Source organism: Anastrepha obliqua, chromosome 1, assembly GCF_027943255.1.
Source record: "Anastrepha obliqua isolate idAnaObli1 chromosome 1, idAnaObli1_1.0, whole genome shotgun sequence".
Lineage (NCBI taxonomy): Eukaryota > Metazoa > Arthropoda > Insecta > Diptera > Tephritidae > Anastrepha > Anastrepha obliqua.
This window is the reverse complement of record NC_072892.1, coordinates 168,227,405-168,249,211: the sequence shown is the minus strand read 5'-3', so window position 1 is coordinate 168,249,211 and position 21,807 is coordinate 168,227,405. Positions and strand designations below refer to the sequence as shown.

Genomic DNA, 21,807 nt, shown 5'->3' with positions numbered 1-21,807 from the left:
GGTATACAAAAAAAATGTCTTGCTGAATTTGGGAGCGACTAAGAAATAAGATATACTATAACTAAATGATGGAAAGAATAATGAGATGGCGCCTATCGTGGTACCATTACTTTGCTTTCAGCAAATTTGACAACGAGTGAAGTCGTATTAGCACCAGTATGGCCAGATTACCATTTTCGTAACTTGATTAAGCATTTTTTTTTTTGTTATTTAGTCTCGGAGTTTTAGTTCTTTCTTCGTGACATTTTTCTAGCCTGTTCTAATTAAAATGTACTGTTTATAATTTTGTAAAATATACATACATTTTTTAAAAATTAGTTCAATAATTCACTCCGTTTTATTTAGCTTTACTTTTTTTAACATCTGGTCGCAATGCCCGCGATTGCGGTTATTGTTGGTGTTTTTCTCCTTTCAGCAGTCAAAGCTCTCTCTCGCTACTGCAGTGTTGCCTAGCGTTAGATATGAAAACATACACAAATGCTCATTTAAAGAAAATAAAATATCAAAATTCTATTGAACTACTTAAAGAACTTTTCATACGTGACAAATGGACTTAAAAATGTACGTATTTTTAAATAAATGTGTTATAGCTATGTATGTACAATTTAATTTATTAGTTTTTTGTTAAGAGAAACTCTTTTGTTAAGAGAATGACTTTTTTGCTATTATGTAACAAGATAGGGTACTTTTTTTGTAAAGATGTCGTTATGGGTTCTTCAGTATTTTCTGGTATTTTGTTGCTTTTTCTTACTATGAATACATCTCCTGATGCCCTATGTCCCTCTAAGGATTGAGGATCAGTAAATATCACAGGCCTGCGAAATCTCGCTTCTTTACAGTTTCTAAAACCGCTATGGGTGTTTCCTGAAGGTTATTTTATGCTGAAAACGAATATGACCTTGAAAATGCTCCAGCACGTCAGGATTTTTGGCAATTTGAAGTTAAATAATGAAACAATGCAGATTTTGGCCATTTTTTAAATTTTTTTTTGAGCAAGGTAAAATTTTTTTTAATTTTTCACAACGGCATCGCAAAGTACTACTCTTCAGCTTTAAAATCCACTTTTAAAAATACTTTGCGATTAATATAAAAAAAGTTATGCTATTTTGAATTCGCCCTTTACAGGGGCGTTAGAGAGTTAGAAAGGTTGAACTTGCATATCTGAAAGTCTCCAATTCAAAATAGAATAACTTTTTTTATATTAATCGTAAAAATATTTTTAAAAAAGGACCTTAAAGCTAAAGAGTACCTAGTACTTTGCGATGCCGTTGGGGAAAATTAAAAAAACACCTTACCTTGCTCAACAAAAAATTAAAAAAATGGCCAAAATCTGCATTTTTTCGCCGTAGCCGAATGGGTTGGTGCGTGATCACCATTCGGAATTCACTGAGAGGTCGTTGGTTCGAATCTCGGCGAAAGCAAAATTAATAAAAACATTTTTCTAATAGCGGTCGCCCCTCGACAGGCAATGGCAAACCTTCGAGTGTATTTCTGCCATGAAAAAGCTCCTCATAAAAATATCTGCCGTTCGGAGTCGGCTTGAAACTGTAGGTCCCTCCATTTGTGGAACAACATCAAGACGCACACCACAAATACAAAGAGGAGGAGGAGCTCGGCCAAACACCTAACAGAAGTGTACGCGCCAGTTATTTATTTTTTTTATTTTTAACCTCAAATTGCCAAAAATCCTGACGTGCTGGAACATTTTCAAGGTCATATTCGTTTTTAACATAAAAAAACCTTGAGGAAACACAAATAGCCGTTTTAGAAACTGTACCTTGCAGGACTGTGTATTTAAAACGTTTTCAATGTTAAGCAGAGTTGAGAGAAGAAGACTTAATATTCTAACATAACCTTAAAAGGAGCAAAGAATTAAATTTTCACTTTAAAATATCAAATTTTATAAGAACCAACAAATTTTCATTAACACGAAAATCTTCTCAGATTGACCTTTTTTATTAATATAGTTACAGTTATATAATAATATAATAATTTTTTTTAACTTACAGTTTCGGTAGCTTTAAATTTAATAAAAAAAAAAACACCAAACATTTAACATTTTCGCATTTAGGGTATAAAGCATTACATTTATTGCGAAGAGCAAATGATTGGCAACACTGCACAACTCAGCTAATGTGGCGTTACGCCCTCTCTAATGGGCGCAATCTATTTTCTATAATTTTTGGAATAACTATAATATCTTCAGATCATCTTGCGCTTGCATTCATGAAAAAATTGCTGTCAATTGTGATACGAAAATTAAACAAATTTGATGTAATACTTCCGATAGTTCCAAAACCATCGATATATCATAAAACAGTTGGTGTTATCGTTAGTATCGGCGACTGTTTGACAGTTCTTCCCGGCTAAGCCTTTTTAATCGAACAGAACTTCTTATTGGTCGCCATTAGAACGTTTTTACGGGGGTTTTAGTGTGTATAAGAAAATTTTTTACTTTTTAAATAATATGGACCGACGGTAAGATAAGTGCAAAAAAGAATTGTAATTTAGAGTAAATAAATTTTGTCCATGCAGGGCCTTAGCGCAAAGAAATAGAAAACCGCAAGGAAACAATGCCGCGCCAGATATGGCATTGCATGCGGTCCACAAAGAAAATGGGCAAAAGTCGAATGTAAGTAATTCAACCAATATTTCAGAACGTAAATGCTTTATTGAATATATTTGCGGCAGGCCCCTCTGGAAAAAACATTGAAAGAAAGTAGCAACAGGACAGGCCCGGGTATTGCTAAAGGCGAGTGTACCACTTGTCTGAAGGCGGCAATATGTGTGTGCCAGCGATGTGGTGATTTTTACTGCTCACCGGAGTGTCAACGGAAGGATTGGCCAAGACATCGTTACATATGCTTTCCCGTTCCGTAAGTTTTATTCGTGGAAGCCCTAATTTTTTAGGCAATGCACAATTTTGACTAAACTTTTCATTACTACCACGATATATTTGGTTGGGGGGGCGTGGTACCTTGCGCCACGCCCAATAGAAAAAGCAAGGTCAGACTATTGTAACGATGAAAGCTCCAACCTCCTAGGGTCCTCATAGAATACCCATAATACCCCAAAAGCTTAAAATTTAGGTTTTTTATGACCGTATTTGCATCTTGTGCTGAAATATTGTTGAAGGGAAATGCATAAAGCAATCGGTAACCCAGCAAGCATTTAACTTAGGTTTTATAGATTGAATTATATAATGAAATGAATATTTTATGAAAATACTGTTGTATTATCGTAAAATTTATAAGTGATCCTGGCGAAAAATTTATTATTTTTATAAAAATTTTATTTTATAAAAGTTTTTTTGTTTTTTGTAACAGTATATATGTATATTTTAAAACAAAAAAGCACCGAATGCGAAAATTGCGACGCACAATCACAGGTTTTTTATTCCAAATTTTTGATTATTTGTAAAAATATATATTTAAAATTCCAATAGCGCCTCTTTATAGAAATGCTTCTTTTTGTAATATGTATATATTTACAATTTCTAACAAAGAAGCGCCGGCGATTTTTTATTACATATATTCACTTTTTATAATTTTGATTTTGTTTGTAACCAAATCGCGCGATTTTTATTCCAAATTTTCACTATAAAAATATACTTTTTATATATACTATAATATAATATATATACATGTACTCTCAAGCAAAAAAGCGCCGCAGGCGAAAATTTGTAATATATATCGCGCGATTTTTTAGTCCAAATTTTCACTATTTTTGAAAATAATGATTTATAGATCTATCGCGCGATTTTGTATTCCAAATTTTAACTATTTATAAAAATATTTTTTTTGTAACAGATACCATATAGGTATATTTTTAAACAAAAAAACGCAGCAGCCAAAAATTTGGAAAGAAAAATCAGTTTTTATGAAAATATTCTTTTTATGCGATTTTTTAGTCCAAATTTTCACCATTTTTGAAAATAATGATTTATCGAAGGCCAAAGGCTAATTTAACTTTTTTAAAAACTACAAAAGTTCTATCGAACATTATTGTTGGTTACTGGGTTTTTTTGGTTTCGCTTTATTCTTTTCTCATTATCGTTTCTTTGACAGTTCGTCCCGCACATTTATTTTGCACGGCATTACAAACGTTTTGAAGAACATTTGTAATAATAGAATTTTAATAAAATTCATAGTATTATTGAGTAAACATAGCTTTAAATCAAATCTTTAATTAATAAGGAGTGTTTATAAGTGAATATTGTTACTTGTCTGTGTTTGTATTTAAGAAAAATAAGCGTCTGTAATAGGGAATTTTTTCAATGGAAATGGAAAAATTAAGCATTTTTTAACGTTAAATATTGCTATTAATTCTTAATGGTAATTTATAAAAAGTACTATAAATCGAAAGGCTGATATAGTGACTACATTTGTGTGTTATTATTTTTAAATTCGATCCACGGACTTGGAAATTATAGGCAAATATATCGTGGTAGCAATGGAAAGCCAACCCACATTTTTTATAGGATTGTTTATATATATTAATTCTTAAGTTAGGCGGGTATTAATGAACCAATTCGTAGTTAGGAACGATATCACCAAATAATCACTTTCTAAAGCTTGAACTGTTTTTGCTATGATTACGTACATTATGACACAGGGACTTATTGACAGTTTTGTTTCTTATTTAATTTTAATAACTTGTTTATGGAAATGTTGTTCATTCTGATTCTACAAAACCATATAAATCGAATTTTCAAACCAATCTTGTGCAAATTTTTAAAATTTTGATAAATTTTCATTTCAAACTTTTTAATCGGAATTGTTAGACAAATTTCGAGTACGCCGTTTTATAGCCCATGGAAATAAAGGGTTTTCCAATAAGAGGTGTTATTTTGATATTCAAAGAAAAATGCTATTTTTTAATATAAATGACCGGATGATTATTTCATTATAAAGAGGAAGGTATGCCGTTAATAGTGGAAAATAACATCAGGCAAATGACCAATGACCACAACGACCACGCTTACAGGACAATATCCTTTTCATGAAATTTTCCATAATCGAATTGCAAAGTGGCTGCCTTATCTCCTCGATAACCTCACGAATTCCATCTTTGAAGTCTTGAATCGACCCTGGGCTATTGGCGTAGACCTTCTCTTTCACGTGGCCTCAAAGAAAAAAGTCACGAGGTGTTAAATCACAAGATCTCGGTGTCCAACTGTGATCACCTCTTCGAGAGATAACGCGGTTCGGAAACTTTTCCCGTAAAAGGTCAATGGTTTCGTTGCTTGTGTGGCCGTCTTGTTGAAAATAAACCTTGTCCAGATCAATACCATCCAATTCCGGCCATAAAAAATCGTTAATCATCTCTCGATAGCGCAATCCATTCACCGTAACTGTCCAATGACTCCGCCGGACCATAAACCGCACCAAACTGTCACATATTGAGGATAGAATAATAACTCTTGGATTTTCTGAGCCCCGGATCCGATCATTTTGCTTGTTGACGAAGCCACCGAGGTGAAAATGGGCCTCATAACTCAAGAGGATTTTTCGATGGAATTATGGATCATTTTCATGCATTGCAACGACCCAATCAGCAAAGACACGACGTTGTTGATGATCGGCCGGCTTGAATTCTTGTGTTAACTGGACTTTAGAAGCCTTAAGACCCAAATCTTTATGCAAAATACGGTGTAATGACGATTGTGAAATGCCTAATCGCAAAGAACGACGAGGAATGGACAAACCTGGGTTTTCTTCAACCCTTTCGGCTACAATACTTTCAATATTTTCGCCTGTTCTTGAGCGACGTGCACGGGTTTTATTCTTCACATCACTACAAAAAAAAATGTATAATAATCGACTCGATTTTTGACCCACTTTAGACTTATTAGTAAGCGCAAAGTTTAATTATTTGTTGGTGCCGCTTAAATTCACAACTTTTTTTATCATATTTGGCTTGAGTAAATTATAAAATAGTGAAGTGACAGTTTTTACTTATACAGTTGTCAATCTCATGGCAGCTGACTCTACGTACTAACCCTGCTTAATACACTGAAATTCACGTCTCCCATCTAAGATCAGCTCTATGCAGAAAGTGGCAGCGAACTTGACCCTTTACATCCGGCCAAGAACTGTCACCCCAGCAGCATTTTCCGTACATAAACGGGGAACGTTTAAATTGCTACAACAACAACCTAACAATTGCCAGCGCTATCTATCTCTTGCATCAGTCTTGCACAATCTACCGATCATCGTCTCCAAAATCAATGGTCACGACGGTTTAAAGATTCAACGGGACTAGCTTACATCTCAAAAACCATAACCATTCTGAAAACCACTGGAAAATGTAAATCGGTACCATGGAAATCTGCCAACTAACTGGAGTTCGCCCGATGTCTCTCCTTTCCCCAGTAGTGACGACTTTAAGAACTTCTATTGCCAGTCTTTACGAAAAATCTGAACCAATGTACACTTCACCTCGGCTTCCGTAAAGTGTATATCATTTAACCGCAAAGACACGTGGACTTAACCAATGGTATTTCTGCTATGTGCATAATTTTTATCGCATTTCGTGAAATTGGTCTTTGTGCCACTCTTAAAAAAATCCACACCTCTGGGATGCGCGTAGTCTCCTTTTTGGGGTATGAATCAATTCATTTTCTTCAACTCCATTGGAAAATTAACTAATGATTACTTGAATTATATAAAGCTTTTCATGATTTTCTGCTGAGGGCAAGCAGAAAGCATCGTTTATTTAAAGCAGATGATCAGATAACCAATAATAAAATTACTTGCAACCCGAAATGAAAATTCTAAAGGCTCTGCACCAAAATGATTCCTGATTGGAGAGGAGTAAAGATTAAGTGGTGGTTTTTGTCAATAGTCTCTGGAACTTCGATAGTATTGATAGTTTTCCAGCCCTAAGTTCCAGATCGGACAAAATACTGTTACTGAATGTCTCGTGATTCAGCTCCAACAGCTACATAGTGAGGTATTTGTGCTCCCAGTTAGGGAACATATTATTTATTGGGCTCAGCAAGCAGTTCCTACTGTAGTGTTACCATAAGAACCACCTCTGTAGGCACGTCAGTAAACATCTGCATGACTTGACTAACAACATCCATGACTACACTCGGCAACCACTGAACCTGCCAGTATACTTATATACATATTAAGAGTAATGCGTTAAATAGGACTGGGTTTTCATTATTATCTACGGAGGTATAGTAAATCTTTTACTTTAAGCCGGTTTTCTCGGTTGTTGTAGCAATAATACGAAACCCCGTCAGTGCAATGTAAATCACTGGTCTCTTGGTCTAGCTCATCTAACGGTAGGCCCAGGATACTTGCTGCTTCGACAAGTTGGGTCCAGAGGGAGAGGAGTGGGTTTTGAGGGGCATGCGGAAAGGTGTTTAGTGTCCTGCGGGGTGCCTTCACATGCTGGACATATGTTAAGTATGTCGGGGTCGATTCTGGATAAGTAGGAGTTCAACCTGCTACAGTATACAGAACGTAATTGTGCCAAGGTTACGCGGAACTCTCGGGGAAGTTGGAGCTCTTTGTCTGCTGTGTGTGGTGGTTGGACTCCGATTATGGCATTCGCGGGTCGGGAGCTTGAGGAGGTGTAGAGGGTCTCCCGATTAATGTCGCTTATTGTCTGTCTGAACACTGTCCGGTCCAGTAGTTGTTGATTCGTTTAGTCCTCATCGGCGTAGTTGAAGAGGTGCCTCGTGACGTGCCTGGGATGCGGCACTGGCTCAAGCAGGTGTCTACATGGGTGAAACCTACGGTAGCACCTTAGCAGAAACTGTTTGCTGAGCGGTTTGTTGTGTTCCTTTACAGGCAGCATCTGAGCCGTCTCGTTATGTAGGTGTTGTAGAGGCGACATCAGGAGACATCCCGTCGCTGTCGAAATAGCAGTGTTTTGGCATGTCTGAAGCTTTGTGCACTGCGTGTCATTAGTTCCAAGCGACCAGACAGGCGCAGCAAAGTTTAGCTCCGGCCGGCCAATTGTCTTAAATGTCGACAGAAACATTTATTTGTCTTGGCCTCAAGTACTTCCGGCTAGCGATTTGAAGACCTTGTTGCGATTTTGGACTTTAGTGGCCATTGCGGTTGTGTGCGCAGAGAAGGAGAGCAAACTGTCGAAAGTTACTCCCAAAATGTTGGGGTTGTTTACAGTCGGAATTGGTGTATCGTCGACTTTAGCCTCCTCTGCCCAGGTAATAAAGAGGGTCGCCGTGGACTTGGTGGGGGAAAGCTGTAGACTCCTCGCAGTGAAAAAGCGAGAAAGATTGGTTAGGGTATGGTTCACTTTCGAGCACAGGCCATTAATGTCATTGCCCGACACCATTATCGTGCAATCGTCAGCGTAGGAGACTCCCTCTGGTGGCTGGAGAGCTTCGATATATAGAAGTTAAAAAGCAAGGGTGAAAAGAACAACTTGCTTTATCTTCCGCTGTTTAGAGATTTGGTCTCGAAAGATTACTAACGTGTGTCGACCACTCAGATAGTTAGCGGACCACCTCTTCAGCCTTTGCGGGAGTGTCGATTGTATAATATCATCTAGTAGCGTGGAATGGCTGACTGCGTCGACAGCCTTGTTGTTGTTGTTTTTAACAGCGTAGTTAGCCCTGTCAGTGTAGGTATATCATCTGTCGTCTTCGTCTAGCTCATCTAGGGGTAGGCCCAGGAAACATGCTGTTTCGACAGGTTGGGTCCAGAGGGAGAGGGGGGCTAGATGAGTCTGATTAAGGGGGCATGTGAAGAGGTGGTTAGTGTCGTGCGGGGTACCTTCACATGCCGGACATGTGTTTGGTATGTCGGGGTCGATTCTGGATAGGTAGGAGTTTAACCTGCTACAATATCCAGAACGTAATTGTGCCAATGTTACACGAGTCTCACGGGGAAGCTGGAGCTCTTCATCTGCAATGGGTGGTGGTTGGACTCCGATTACGGCATTCACGGGACGGGAGTTCATGAAGGTGGTAACGGTCTCCCGGTGAATGTCGTTTATTGACTGTCTGAATAGTGTCCGGTCCAGTAGGTCTCGGTCAGTTTTGTCCTGGAGTTCGTCAGCGTAGTCGAGGAGGTGTCTCCTGACGTGCCTGGGAGGCGGCTCAGGCTCAAGCAGGTGTCTGCAGGGGTGAAACCTACGGTAACACCCCAGCAGGAACTGCTTGCTGAGCAATTTGTTGTGCTCCGCTACTGGGAGCATTTGTGCCTCGTTGTGCAGGTGTTGTAAGGGTGACATCAGGAGGCACCCGGTCGCTGTCCGAATGGCGGTATTCTGACATGTCTGAAGCTTTATCCACTGCGAATCACTAGTACCAGGCGACCAGACAGGCGCAGCATAGTTTAGAACCGGCCGGCCAATTGCCTTAAATGTCGAAAGCAACAGTTCTTTGTCCTTGCCCCAAGTGCTGCCGGCCAGCGATTTGAGGACCTTGTTGCGATTTTGGACTTTAGTGGCAATTGCGGTTGTATGCGCAGAGAAGGAGAGCAAGCTGTCAAAGGTTACACCCAAAATTTTGGGGTTATTCACAGTCGGAATTGGTGTGTCGTCGACTTTTACCTTGAGGGGCAGCTTGACCTCCTTTGTCCAGGTGGTGAAAAGGGTCGCCGTGGACTTGGTGGGGGAAAGTTGGAGGTTCCTCGCAGTGAAAAAGCGAGAAAGGTCGGTGAGGTAGTTGTTCACTTTGGAACACAGGCCATCGATGTCATTGCCCGACGCCATTATCGTGCAATCGTCAGCGTATGAGATCAGGGAAACTCCCGCTGGTGGTTGGGGGAGCTTCGAGATGTAGAAGTTAAAAAGCAAGGGTGAAAGGACACCACCCTGCGGTACGCCTTGCTTAATCTTCCTCTGCTTTGACATTTGATCTCGAAAAATCACTGACGAGTGCCGACCGCTCAGGTAGTTCGCGGACCACCTCTTCAGCCCTGGCGGGAGTGTCGACTGATAAATGTCATCTAGTAGCGTGGAATGGCTGACTGTATCGAAAGCCTTCTTTAGGTCCAACGCTACTAGGACAGTCCTCTCGCAGGGGCGGTTTTGGTTAAGCCCGTGACAGCCTTCTTCAGGTCCAGCGCTACTAGGATAGTTATCTCGTAAGGGCGGTTGCGGCTAAGCCCGCGGGTTGAATGATTGTTTATGGCGGTGAGTGCTGTGGTGGTAAGAGTACTGTGCACTCGTCGGAAGCCATGCTGAGGTGGGGCTGGGGTCAGGTGTTTTTTGTAGAGTGGGAGTAGGGGAGCTTCAAGTGTCTTCACTACTGGGGAAAGGAGAGTTATCGGCCGATAAGATTCCCCTTGGTTGGTGGGTTTCCCAGGTTTCAGTAGTGGAACCGCAGATTGAAAACCCTTGTGAGGTACCCTACTCCTAATGGAGGTTTTTCAGCATCAGCATGTTAAGTCCAGCGTTTCCACGACAGTCGGTTCTACGTTACCGAAACGACCCGGATTTATATCCGGCCAAGGACTGTCACTCTAGCAGCATTCACCGTATGTAAGTATGGGGAATGTTTATGCTGCTACAAAAACCATCAGGGCCAATGGCTTTTGATGCTTTTGTTTCGTTAACGGCCCCTGGACCTCATCACAGGAGAAAGCAAGTAGCGTATCAGTTTTCTCGATATTTCGTTACGAATTATTTAAATAATTAAATAATACTGGCCATTGGAAGCTACAACTTTACTCCATCTTTCAGGCAGGGTACGGATTACTCTGACGAAAAATTCGAGTTCTTTTGACTTGATTCATTCAGTGAGGCAGTTTGCGATGCTCTCGTAAGAAGTGAACCGCTTTGCAATAACGGCTGACTGCATTGATCGGAACAGATGGTAATCCGAAGGGGCAATGATGTCTGGGGAATACGGCGGGTGGGGCAAGATTTCTCAATTCAGTCCCTATAAATATTTCTGTACCGATTTAGCAACGTGCAGCCAAATCGGTTTGTCACGTCTACCGTGCCATTCCGACTGTTTTTTTTTAAGAGTTCGATTCAAACACATAAGCCGCAGTCGGTAACGATCGCCAGTGATAGTTTCAGATGGTTTAAGGAGTTCATAATAGATGACACCCTTCTGATCGCACCTGATGCACAACATAACCTTTGAAGCATGAATATTTTTTTCGCTGTCGATGGACCTGGTTTACCTGGCAGGCTCCAACTTTTTCAACACTTAGGATTATTATAATAGATCCATTTTTCAAATTATTGTTGTTGTAGCAGCATAAATATTCCCCATACATATACGGGGAATGCTGCTGAAGTGACAGTCCTTGGTCGGATATAAATGCGGGTCGTTCCGCTTACGTAGAACCGACTGTCGTGGGAACGATCCATTTGTCATCGCCAGTGACGATGCGATGATGAAAACCTTTAATTTTTCCGTTCAAGAAACGTCTCTCACTTGTCACCAAACGACTCTCGATATCCCTCTCCTTCAATTGATTTGGCACTCAGTTACCTGCTTTCTGGACCATTCCCATCACGTGCAAACCTTTACCGACGGTTGATCTGTCAACATCCAACTCTTTAGACATATCATCAAGGGTGCGACATACGTCTTCATCCAATAATTGTTGTAGTTGAGTATCTTCGAATTTCTTCGGTGCCCCTTCGCTTGTTCGATCTTTATCTCTCACGTCGAAATTGCTACTTTGGAAGCGTCGAAACCACTATTTACAAGTTGTGTTTGATGAAGCCTTATTACCGTAAATATTGATCAATATACGATACGTTTCAGCTGCACTTTTCTTTAAAAGGTAACAATGAAGCAGAACTTCCCGCAAATGCTGTGTTTTCGGATCGAACGAACGAAAACATTTTTGATGTCAGATAAAAAAGGATCTTTACGCTTCATCTTACACCTTCAAATCACCAGTAGAGTACTATAGCGAACAGAAAAATAGTATCAGCAGCGATACCAGCGTTCCCACGACAGTCGGTTCTACGTTACCGGAACGACCCGGATTTACAGGGTCCGCCATATAACTTAAAAATGCTATAAAAAGAAAATACTCAATATTTTTCCAAATTGTTTTTTTTTTATTTTGAAGTACAATCCTTCCGGTTAATTGGGTGGTCGGTTTGCTTCAGCTGCCGAACCAATTGGACTTTGTACGGCGTCATACCAAGGTCTTTACGCAAAATTCGTCTCAATGATGTCTCCGAAATGTCCAATTGTTGAGAACGGCGGTGAACTGATGTTCGTGGTGATTCACGAACACTCTCGGCCACAGCAGCAATATTTTCGGGTGTACGCACGGTTTTTGGTCGGTCACGCGTCGGTTTGTCAATAAGCAACACAGTTTCTCTTATTTTTTTCGCAAAGCAACGCACATACGCTTCATTCGGTGCTTTTCTTCTTCCCATTCTCGTACGTAATTTTCGTACACATTCTGTAACATTTCCATGATTTTCAAAGTAATGTCGCAATATTTCCCAGCGTTCTTTGAGCGTATACACAACCATTTTCGTTCAGCGGAAGAATAAAACTAATTTTCTGTCAAATCAGATGACAGCTAAGTGTAACTTCCATTATTTTATTACTCAATTACAAAGAAATATTCCAGCACGATATTTATTTATGACAACAGTGTTGGCATTCAGCGTATAAACTGTTAAATTTAACGCAGTGAATAAAGGTTAGCCCATATTATCGTTACATTTTGAATAAATGCGTTTCTTACAGGCCTTTGGTACATCCGTTAATGACTGCGTCTACCGATGCATTGTATCCCGTTAACAATCCATTGCTGACCGTAAACCAAATTCCCAATGTTCCATTAGGGAGTCAGCAAAATGTACTCCATGAAATGTTCAATTTAAATTTGGGCATGAATAATCTTCAAGTCCAACAGAATTGGCAAAATCAGAATCGCGTTATGAATGGACTCCAACAACACCCATACCAACAGCATGGGCAGAGCAATAGTAAGGTTTCACCGCAGAATGCCAATAAAGTGCAGAAATCCAAGGAGCCTACTGCCACTGTACCGGTAGCTGAGTTGCCCAAGACCAACAGCCGCGTCATATTGACTGGTTTACGTACGCCAAATCGTTGCTACGTACGCGCTCTGAGTTCAGAAGAAGACGATGACTACCTATTGAATGCACGCAAAATCGATAGTTACGGCAAGAACGCAGCGCCGCTTAGCAAACTGCCCAAAGCGCTCAGTTATGCCATAGCGCCACTTCAGGGCTTCATGTACCGGGTGCAGGTGCAAATAGTACGTAACCCCGACAATATTCGCGTGCTTTTCATCGACCGCGGTATAATTTCCACGCGGCGTCTGAGCGAATTGCGCGAAATTAACGACGAAATTCTATCACTGAAACAACATACATGCCTGATACCGTTACGCAATGTTTCCAATTATGTACTGAATGAAAAATTAGCGAAACAATTTAATTCATACGAAAATTTAGAATTTCAAATAAAATATGATCGCGTGGAAGATGGTGTAGAACTTTTATATTGGCAAACAGGAAAATCACTAAATGACGAAATTGAGCAATTGTGCAAAGTGGAGGGTGCTCAAGTTTGGGCAGATTCTATGCGCTCGAAACAAGAAAACGAGAAAAAGAATAAGAAGAATGAAAAGAATGCAAATTCCGAAGAAACGAAAAACAAAAAATGTGAACCCCAAAATTCAGTTGGCAAGGTCGTAAGTGCGGCTAGTGAACACGACGATCAATTTTATGCCACAAATGCAAGTACACAAAACTCCACTGTGAATTCGCAGACAAGCATGGGACGGGAACAGTCAAAGCAGCCGAAAAATGATGTAAGGGAGCAGAACAAGGAGGAGGAAGTAAATGCGAAAGTTGAAGTTGTAAAAACCGTGGAAAAACCAGAAGAACCTACGATGATTGCCGTAAGTGGGGGAAAATTTAATTTAAAAAATGTAATACTCTAGATTCCTCTACTTGCAGCCATTCCAGACGCACTATTTCAAAGTAGGCTGCCCCCCATTCAAGGCCATTGTGCTCGATGTCTCCTGCTTGGAAATTGGATATATTGGTTGTATCGATCAAAATGATTTGTCCTGCCTACAGACAGTTCATCAGCAGCTGAGTTCAATTGATGTGTCTGACAAGCCGTATGAGCCCAAGTGAGTATCGAAGAAGTTTTAAGATATCCAAAGGCTCGACCCTTTGCCTTTAGCAGCAAACTATAAGTATATTAATAATTTTAAATAAAAAAATAATAATAATTGGCGCATACACTTATGTTAGATGTTTGACCGAGCTCCTCCTCCTCTTTGTACTGTGCATCTCGATGTTGTTCCACAAATGGCGGAACCCACAGTTTTAAGTCGACTCCGAGCGGCCAATGATTTTTATGAGGAGCTTTTTTTTTATTATTTTATTATTTATTTTAGATTTGCGAGAAGCCTGTACATATAGTTATCACTATTCAGTGCTGTCTAAAGATCAAAGGAAAATTATAAAAACTAAGGAAATTTATAAAAACTGACGTTAAAAGACAATGTCGCGGTTACAATGAAATATTTATTGTTGTACATGTTAATACATCCCAAAATCTTGTGAGAATTGTTTTTGTTGGAGCTTTCTAGCACACTTACATACTTAACCCTTTGGGGAAGAGTCGTTTACCGTTCCGGACGCGTGTCGGCATATAGCCACCCAAATTAGTTCGTAGCTGCAAGGCTCGCGACGTCTGTCGTTCTGAGCGATAAGATTCGCATAGGTATAGTAAAAGAGTCACGTTTTCATTCAAAGACATTCGGGGCCATTAGCGACGAAGTCTTATCTTTCTTATAATGTAAACTTACGATGTGAGACGACGGTAGAGCCAGAACGAATTTCTCTGCCAGAGGAACCAGCAGGCTTTTTATATATTTTATCCTATGCACGAAGGCTAAGCGATCTAGAGATGATACGTTAGATAGTCGCAGTTCTGACGAATGTTATTAGGTGCACAACTAAGTTCTCCCTTTTTTTTTTTTTTTTTTTTTTATGAAAATACAGCTGTATTCTGAAAAAATGGTTACAAGTGAATCATTGAAAGTATAGCCCATCGCTGGCTACCACTTTTTCCCATTTTTCTGGTAGATCTCGTATACCGTCGCGGTAAAACTGTTCATCTTTTGAGGCTATCCACAGATCGAGCCATATTTTGATGACTTCATATGAATGGAACTGCTGGTTAGCTAGACCATGTGCCATCGATCGGAATATCTGGAGAATACGGCGGGTGGGGTAGGATTTGTAGGATTTCCCATTTCAGTGTTTCCAGGTAGGTTTTAACGGGTTTGGCAACTTGAGGCCGAGCGTTGTAATACTGTAGAATAACTTTTTCATGCTTCTCCGCGTATTACTGCCGCTTCTCGCGCAGTGCTCGGCTCAATCGCATCAATTGAAGTCGATACCGATCTCCAGTGATGGTTTCGCTTGGTTTTAACAGTTCATAATAAATAACACCAACTTGGTCCCAACAAATACATAGCATAACCTTCGCAGCGTGAATATTCAGCCGAGGCGACGACGTAGAAGCATGACCGGGCAGTTCCCATGATTTTCTTTTCTTTGGCGCTGATCGCTGAACGCTGGGGACCATCGTTAAACTTTTCATAGGACCAACAGTATTGAAGTTAAAAGATAAATGCAACCTGAATGAATGTGGTCAAATATACTTTTAATGAGCCTTATTGAAGCATTCTAAGCTAAAGTGTGGGTGGGATTTACACACAAAACCCCATGTAACACCCTTCTTTGTTAAAATTTTGGCTTTCTTGGACCCAAATAAACCTGAATTTTCATCATAACAACCAGAACAGTATTTTCGAACTTTATGGCCGTACCCTTCCTTTTCTTGTAATTTATGTAATATTTCTTCCTTTTCCAACTGGAATTTGTTCATCTACTCGCTGTGTCAATGGTCATCCGTAACTGATATTTTTTGTTCGGTTACTTCTTGAAAGAGGGATGTGGGATTTGATCGCTGATAATATTACATTATCGCATACTTAGAAAGCGACCGCAGAAATATCGGCGCCTTGCTCAACATGTTAACCGCATTAATCTAAGTACTAGCAGGAGACTCCTTTTTCTTTCAGACAATTCTATGAGTCAGTTTCACTATTAAATTCCGATAATTATGATGTTATATTTCACTGTATTTGCTTCATAGAAACCAGTAGGTGGTGCATTTTAAATTAACAAACAACAGAAACTACATACCAGAACTATAGTACTTTCTATTCACCAAGGATGTAATATGGAAAACGATTTCTCCCAAAACTGACGGAAAATGTTTCATCTTCTTCTTCATAGCATCACAGTCCTTGGTGAACCATTGCTTCATTCAAACCTTACCCCATCTCTCTTTATCTAAGGCTACCGCCATCCACTGCCGCACGTTCAGCCTTGCAACGTCATCTTCAACGTCTTCGGCCATTTCTTTCTGGGGCGTCCTCTTCTTCGGCCTCCAACAGAACGTAGTTCAAATGCCTTTCGAGTTGTTCACTCCTTGGGCATTTTGAACACGTGTACGTCCGTGCCATCTTTTCCTCTGAAATTTTATAAATCTCATCACAGTTTCGTGTTTTGCTAAAAGTTCCAGCTTATGATTATATCTAATTCAACAGGTTTCGTCTTGCAATCTTACAGGTCCATATATTTTTCTTTCAGATACCATTAGCTGATTAATGCCAGTAGTTTTAGCGTCCATAATTCGTAACCATAGGTAAATACGGGGCGGATTTGTATATCCTTAAGGTGTTAGGGTTAGTCAGAGGCCCGATTGCAATTGCTTTATTTTACAAAAATAAAAACATAGCATTAATACATCCTGATTCGACTTGACTTTAGCAAAATTAAAAAAAATAATAATAATTGTAAAACTTAACGCTGTTTGTGTGGAGCCCGTTTCTCCAGAACTCCCGTGCGGTGATCATCACAAGTCCTTGGAGATTCATCTAAAATCAATCGGACAAGAGAAATTAGTTTTATTAATAGATAATCTTGTGCCTGATCGAAGTTTTTTTTTCAAAATTAACAATATGGCGGCCTCAGGAAATATTTTTCAGATTTTCGAGAAAAAAACCAACAACTACTGGGTGGGCCATATAGCGTTTGCTTTTTGAACCACCTATTTTTTTGAGAATGGTAACACAAATGACATGACAAATGTGTTCATAATTTACTTAAAGGTTTGACATTTACGAAATGGGACGCTATACGCTTGAACAAAATTGGGAAATATTGAAAATCTATTTCCAAAGTGGTGAGTCTTCTTTTCTGATTTTCATATCGGTGGCTACGTCAATAAGCAAAATTGTCGGATTTGGGGCTCAGAAAATCCACACGTTACTGTTTGGTCACTGTTTGGTGCGGTTTTTTGGTCTGGCGGCATCATTGGGCCATTTTTTTCGAAATGAGCGAGGAGCCGCGGTTACAGTAAATGGTGAGCGTTACCGTGACATGCTCAACGAGTTGTTTCCAAAAATTGAAGAGGATGACATTGACGACATTTGGTTTCAACAGGACGGTGCAACTTGTCACACTGCCAAAGTTACACTCGAACTTTTGGCTACCGTTTTTGAATTCCGATATCAATTGGCCGCCTCGGAGCTGTGATTTAAGCCCGTTGGAATATTTTTTTGTGGGGAGCCGTTAAGGAAAAATGCTATGCGAACCATCCAGAGACGATTGATGCTTTAAAACACGAAATCGAAGTTGCCATTCATGAAATTGGAGGAAAAACAATGGAAAATGTGCTTAAAAATTGGGTTGATCGAATGGCCTACTGTAAAGCCAGTCGTGGCAATCATTTGAACGATATTATTTTTCATTCATAAATGACAATGTTCAATCTTCAAAATAAAAAAAAAAGTTTGAAAAAATATTGATTAGTTTTTTTTTTTTATAGCCGATTCAAAAAGCAAATTTTACATGGCCAACCCTATAATTGTTAAAAAAAAACAATCGAAAATTTTGAAAAAAAAAATCCTTCGATCAGGCACGAATTTTTTATGTTTTTCAAAAGCAGTATAAATTTTATTGAAATCTACCAAGCGGTTTTTAATTTACAGTGATCACCAGTTCAAAATACATAGTTTTCAGAAAACGCCTTTAAAGTTTTGCTATCGATTTATGCAGAGTTATACGAATTTTTAATTACTTACCCTGTGTCATTTATTCCTGGGCCATATAATAGTTCTTCAGCCATCATAGCACCTTTCAAAATATCGATTTGCTGTTGCCTACGTAGCATTCTACCTTCACGAGTGTTATCGTTAGCGCGCTTATCTGCCAATTTCATACGTGCAGCTGCTAGTTACTTGCTCTCGAACGCTCAGGAGCGCCTAAGCGCCCTTTGTTAATTATTGAATAATTCGAAAAGTATTTGTCAGATTCACTTAAAATTATCACACAAGATTTTTTGAAAATTCTGACTACCCCTAACCCCTTAACTTTTGCTCGTGATATAATAATTTAGACTTAAGCAGCTTCGAATTAGAAAAGTAAGACTTATTGTAGCCTTATTGACTGATATTTTACGAGGGGTGCTTTTTATATGTCGGGATTTGGCAACCCTGGTGTTGCAATCTGGCAACTGACAGCTGTATCGCAAAGTTTGACATTTTTTGGCTTTTACGTACTCAGAACGTTTAGAAATACCAGCGCTATTTGTGTTGTTTACAGTAACTTAAAAGATTCGTCTCGGTCCAAAAATGGAATTAAATCGTGAACATTTTCGTGCGATTATTTTTCACAACTTTCGACGTGGATTAACTCAGCAACATTGCATGGATGAACTTAATTAATTTTTTTTGCGATGAAGCTCCATCAAGGACCAGTGTTTATCGATGGTATGGTGAATTTAATCGTGGTCGTAGTTCACTCCAAGACGAATTTCCTGAAGGTCGTTCAAAATCAGTTGTTGTTCCGAAAACCATTGATGCTGTGCGCGAACTGATATTGCAAGATCGTCATGTGACCTATCGTGAGATTGAGACAATCTTAGGCATTAGTGGGACCAGCATACATTCAATATTGCATAAACATTTGACTGTCAAAAAAATTTGTTCGCGTTGGAACCCACACAATTTGTCAATCGCTCAAAAAAAGGCTCGTGTCGATTGGTCGAAGGAAATGCTCAAAAAATACGATCGCGGGGCTTCGAAACACGTCTATGACATCGTGACAGGTGATGAATCATGGATTTACGCGTATGAGCCCGAATGTAAACAGCAGTCGACTGTATGGGTGTTTCAAGATGAGCCAAATCCAACAAAAGTTGTTCGCGCACGAAGCATTTCCAAGCAAATGGTCGCCTGTTTTTTCGGAAAAACTGGACATGTCGCAACCGTACCATTAGAACAACGCAGAACAGTAAATTCTGAGTGGTACACAACCATTTGTTTGCCAGTTGTCTTCCAAGAAATTAGGAAAACCAATCGCCAAAGACGGATCACTCTTCACCAGGACAATGCGAGCTCTCACACATCGGCTCAAACAACTGCATTTTTGAGCACCCAAAACATCGAATTAATGGGTCATCCGCCGTATAGTCCTGACTTGGCACCGAATGACTTCTTTTTATTCCCGTACGTAAAAAACAAACTGAGAGGTCAACGTTTTTCGACACCTGAAGAAGCGGTTGCGGCATTCAGAATGCATGTTTTGGAGGCACCTCATTCAGAGTGGCAAAAGTGCTTCGACAATTGGTTCAAACGCATGCAAAAGTGTATAGATCTTCATGAAGAATATTTTGAAAAACAATAAAGTGATTTTCGATGATTAAAATTTGTTTTTGTTCTCTAATCCCGACATATAAAAGGCACCCCTCGTAATACCCAAATATGTAAATTCTAGTCATAGTCATAGTCTCCGATCAGCAGTCATCATGCCTTAAACCGGGGCTTGATCGAACCGTAAACTTCGTTTTCTCTGTGTTAATTCTTAGCTCAGTATTTCATATTATTTTTTCTAGTTTTATAAACGCACTCTTTAATTCACTTCTGCCTTTCGACATAGTAAATATATGATCTACATATGCACAAACCTGGAACGGCTTGTTGTATATATAGTATTCCCATTTTCTATTTATTTCGGTTATTGCTGCGTGTAGGACTAGGTGGAATTTCAATATTAATAAAGCGTCTGCCTGTTTAATTCCCAATATAATGGAAATGACTCTGCAAAACTTGAGTTTATACCTCTGACACATGGGCTGAAAAGTCCCGGACCTAACACATAGATGGCACTAGTTTGATAACATTCACCTCTTTTTTAGTTAGTACCAACCTTAGAAAGACCACTGCTAAAATTTAAAAGTATTTTATTCATTAGTTCGAAAGTTATTGTGCTAAGAGTGACGCTACTTTTGCTTTTTCCAAATAATGGATCAAAAAGAATTTCCGAAGCAATGGGTTGAAAAGTGTTATGGGAACTCCGCTCCATCACAAACAACAACAAAACGATGGCTTGCTGACTTCAAACGTGGCCGTAGAGACACCGATGATGCACAGTGGACGTCCAAATGAGGCGGTAACGCCAGAAAACATCTAAAGAAACCACTAAATTGATTTGAATGGTCGAAAGTGAAGTTGCGTGAGTTAGCTGACATCGTGAAGATATCAAAAGAAAGGGTTGCATGAGCATTTGACAATGAGAAAGCTCTGTTAAAAGTGGGTGCCGCGTTTGCTCACTGTTGACCAAAAACAAGACAACGGACCGAGTTAAAAATCACTCAAAACAATCGCAAAACTGCATGAATTGAACTTCGAATTGCTCACACACACATCCACCGTATTCGTCAGATTTGGCTCCCAGCGACTATTGGCAGACTACGCAGACCTAAAAAAAACTGATCGCTCTATTGAAGAGGTTATCGCTGCAAAACTGAGGGCTATTTTGAGGCAAAAGATAAATCTTTCTGCAAAAAGGATATTAAAATGTTAGGCCCTGGACTTTTCAGCCCATGTGTTATTTCGTTTGTGGAGAAGAAGTTATTTTTGGTTTATTATTTATTAGTTTACTAAACCATGTATGAACACTTTGTTTTTCAGAATGGATGAATATTGCATTGCCAAGTTCGAGGATATGTGGTATCGTGCCCAAGTAACTGACATACCCGACAAGTCGCACTATACTGTGATGTACATTGATTTTACAAATGAAGCCACTTTGACTAGCGCCGATATACGTCATTACCCGGCAGACGTGACGAGTGCGTGCAAAACTAATTTATGTTTAATTGACGGTAAAGAAAAAACTCGTTAATATGAAATAAAACTTTAATTGATAAACATTTTTTTCACCCATACAGGATTGCCCTCCAACTTCAGTGATGCACTCACAAAATTTCTAAATGAAGAAATTAGTATTCAAAGCTCCATCACCATCGATAGCGTGAACAAGATCGATGAACAAGTCGTTGTTATTGAATGTAAGAGTCTACTAGAGAAAATACGCAAAAATAATTTGCTAACTTAATTTAAAAAAAAAAAAAACAAAAAACGCAATCGCTAAGTCGATATCAGCTCTGTGAGGCCTGAGTAATAATTTAAAAACAAAACAAAAAAACGCTTAAGCCTTGCAGCAAAACTACAACCATGAAAATGAAAAAAAATCTAAACAGTTATCATTTAAAATATATTCTTGTGGGAGCTACTATAGTGTCTACCAGATAAAAAGCTTAAACAACAAAAAATTTGAAAGCATGACTAAAATGAATTTCCTTCTTCTACCAGTCACCAAATTTGGCAGGTGTTGCTGGAAGGAATTTACACATAATAAGTGATTTTATATGATGACTAACTCCAAGTTTTTGAAGCTGCCAAAGATGTAACCACTTTGGACACG

The 21,807-nt window shown here is 39.3% G+C and overlaps 1 protein-coding gene across 1 annotated transcript; it reads left to right on the top strand.

Annotated features, from left to right (window-relative positions):
* The first annotated feature begins 2,297 nt into the window (after positions 1–2,297).
* Positions 2,298–21,584, top strand: LOC129240517 (uncharacterized). Its single transcript, XM_054876376.1, has 7 exons — positions 2,298–2,478; positions 2,536–2,632; positions 2,692–2,876; positions 12,662–13,847; positions 13,906–14,084; positions 21,012–21,205; positions 21,272–21,584. Exons 1-7 carry the CDS (start codon positions 2,468–2,470, stop codon positions 21,436–21,438), a joined length of 2,019 nt encoding a protein of 672 aa, XP_054732351.1. The 5' UTR covers positions 2,298–2,467; the 3' UTR covers positions 21,439–21,584.
* The last annotated feature ends 223 nt before the right edge of the window (positions 21,585–21,807 follow it).

Excerpts from the sequence above, each read along its gene's own strand:
- LOC129240517 (XM_054876376.1), top strand. Across the intron at positions 2,633-2,691 it reads AAAATGGGCAAAAGTCGAAT|GCCCCTCTGGAAAAAACATT; the intron begins GTAAGTAATTCA and ends TATTTGCGGCAG. Across the intron at positions 13,848-13,905 it reads AAGAACCTACGATGATTGCC|CCATTCCAGACGCACTATTT; the intron begins GTAAGTGGGGGA and ends CTCTACTTGCAG.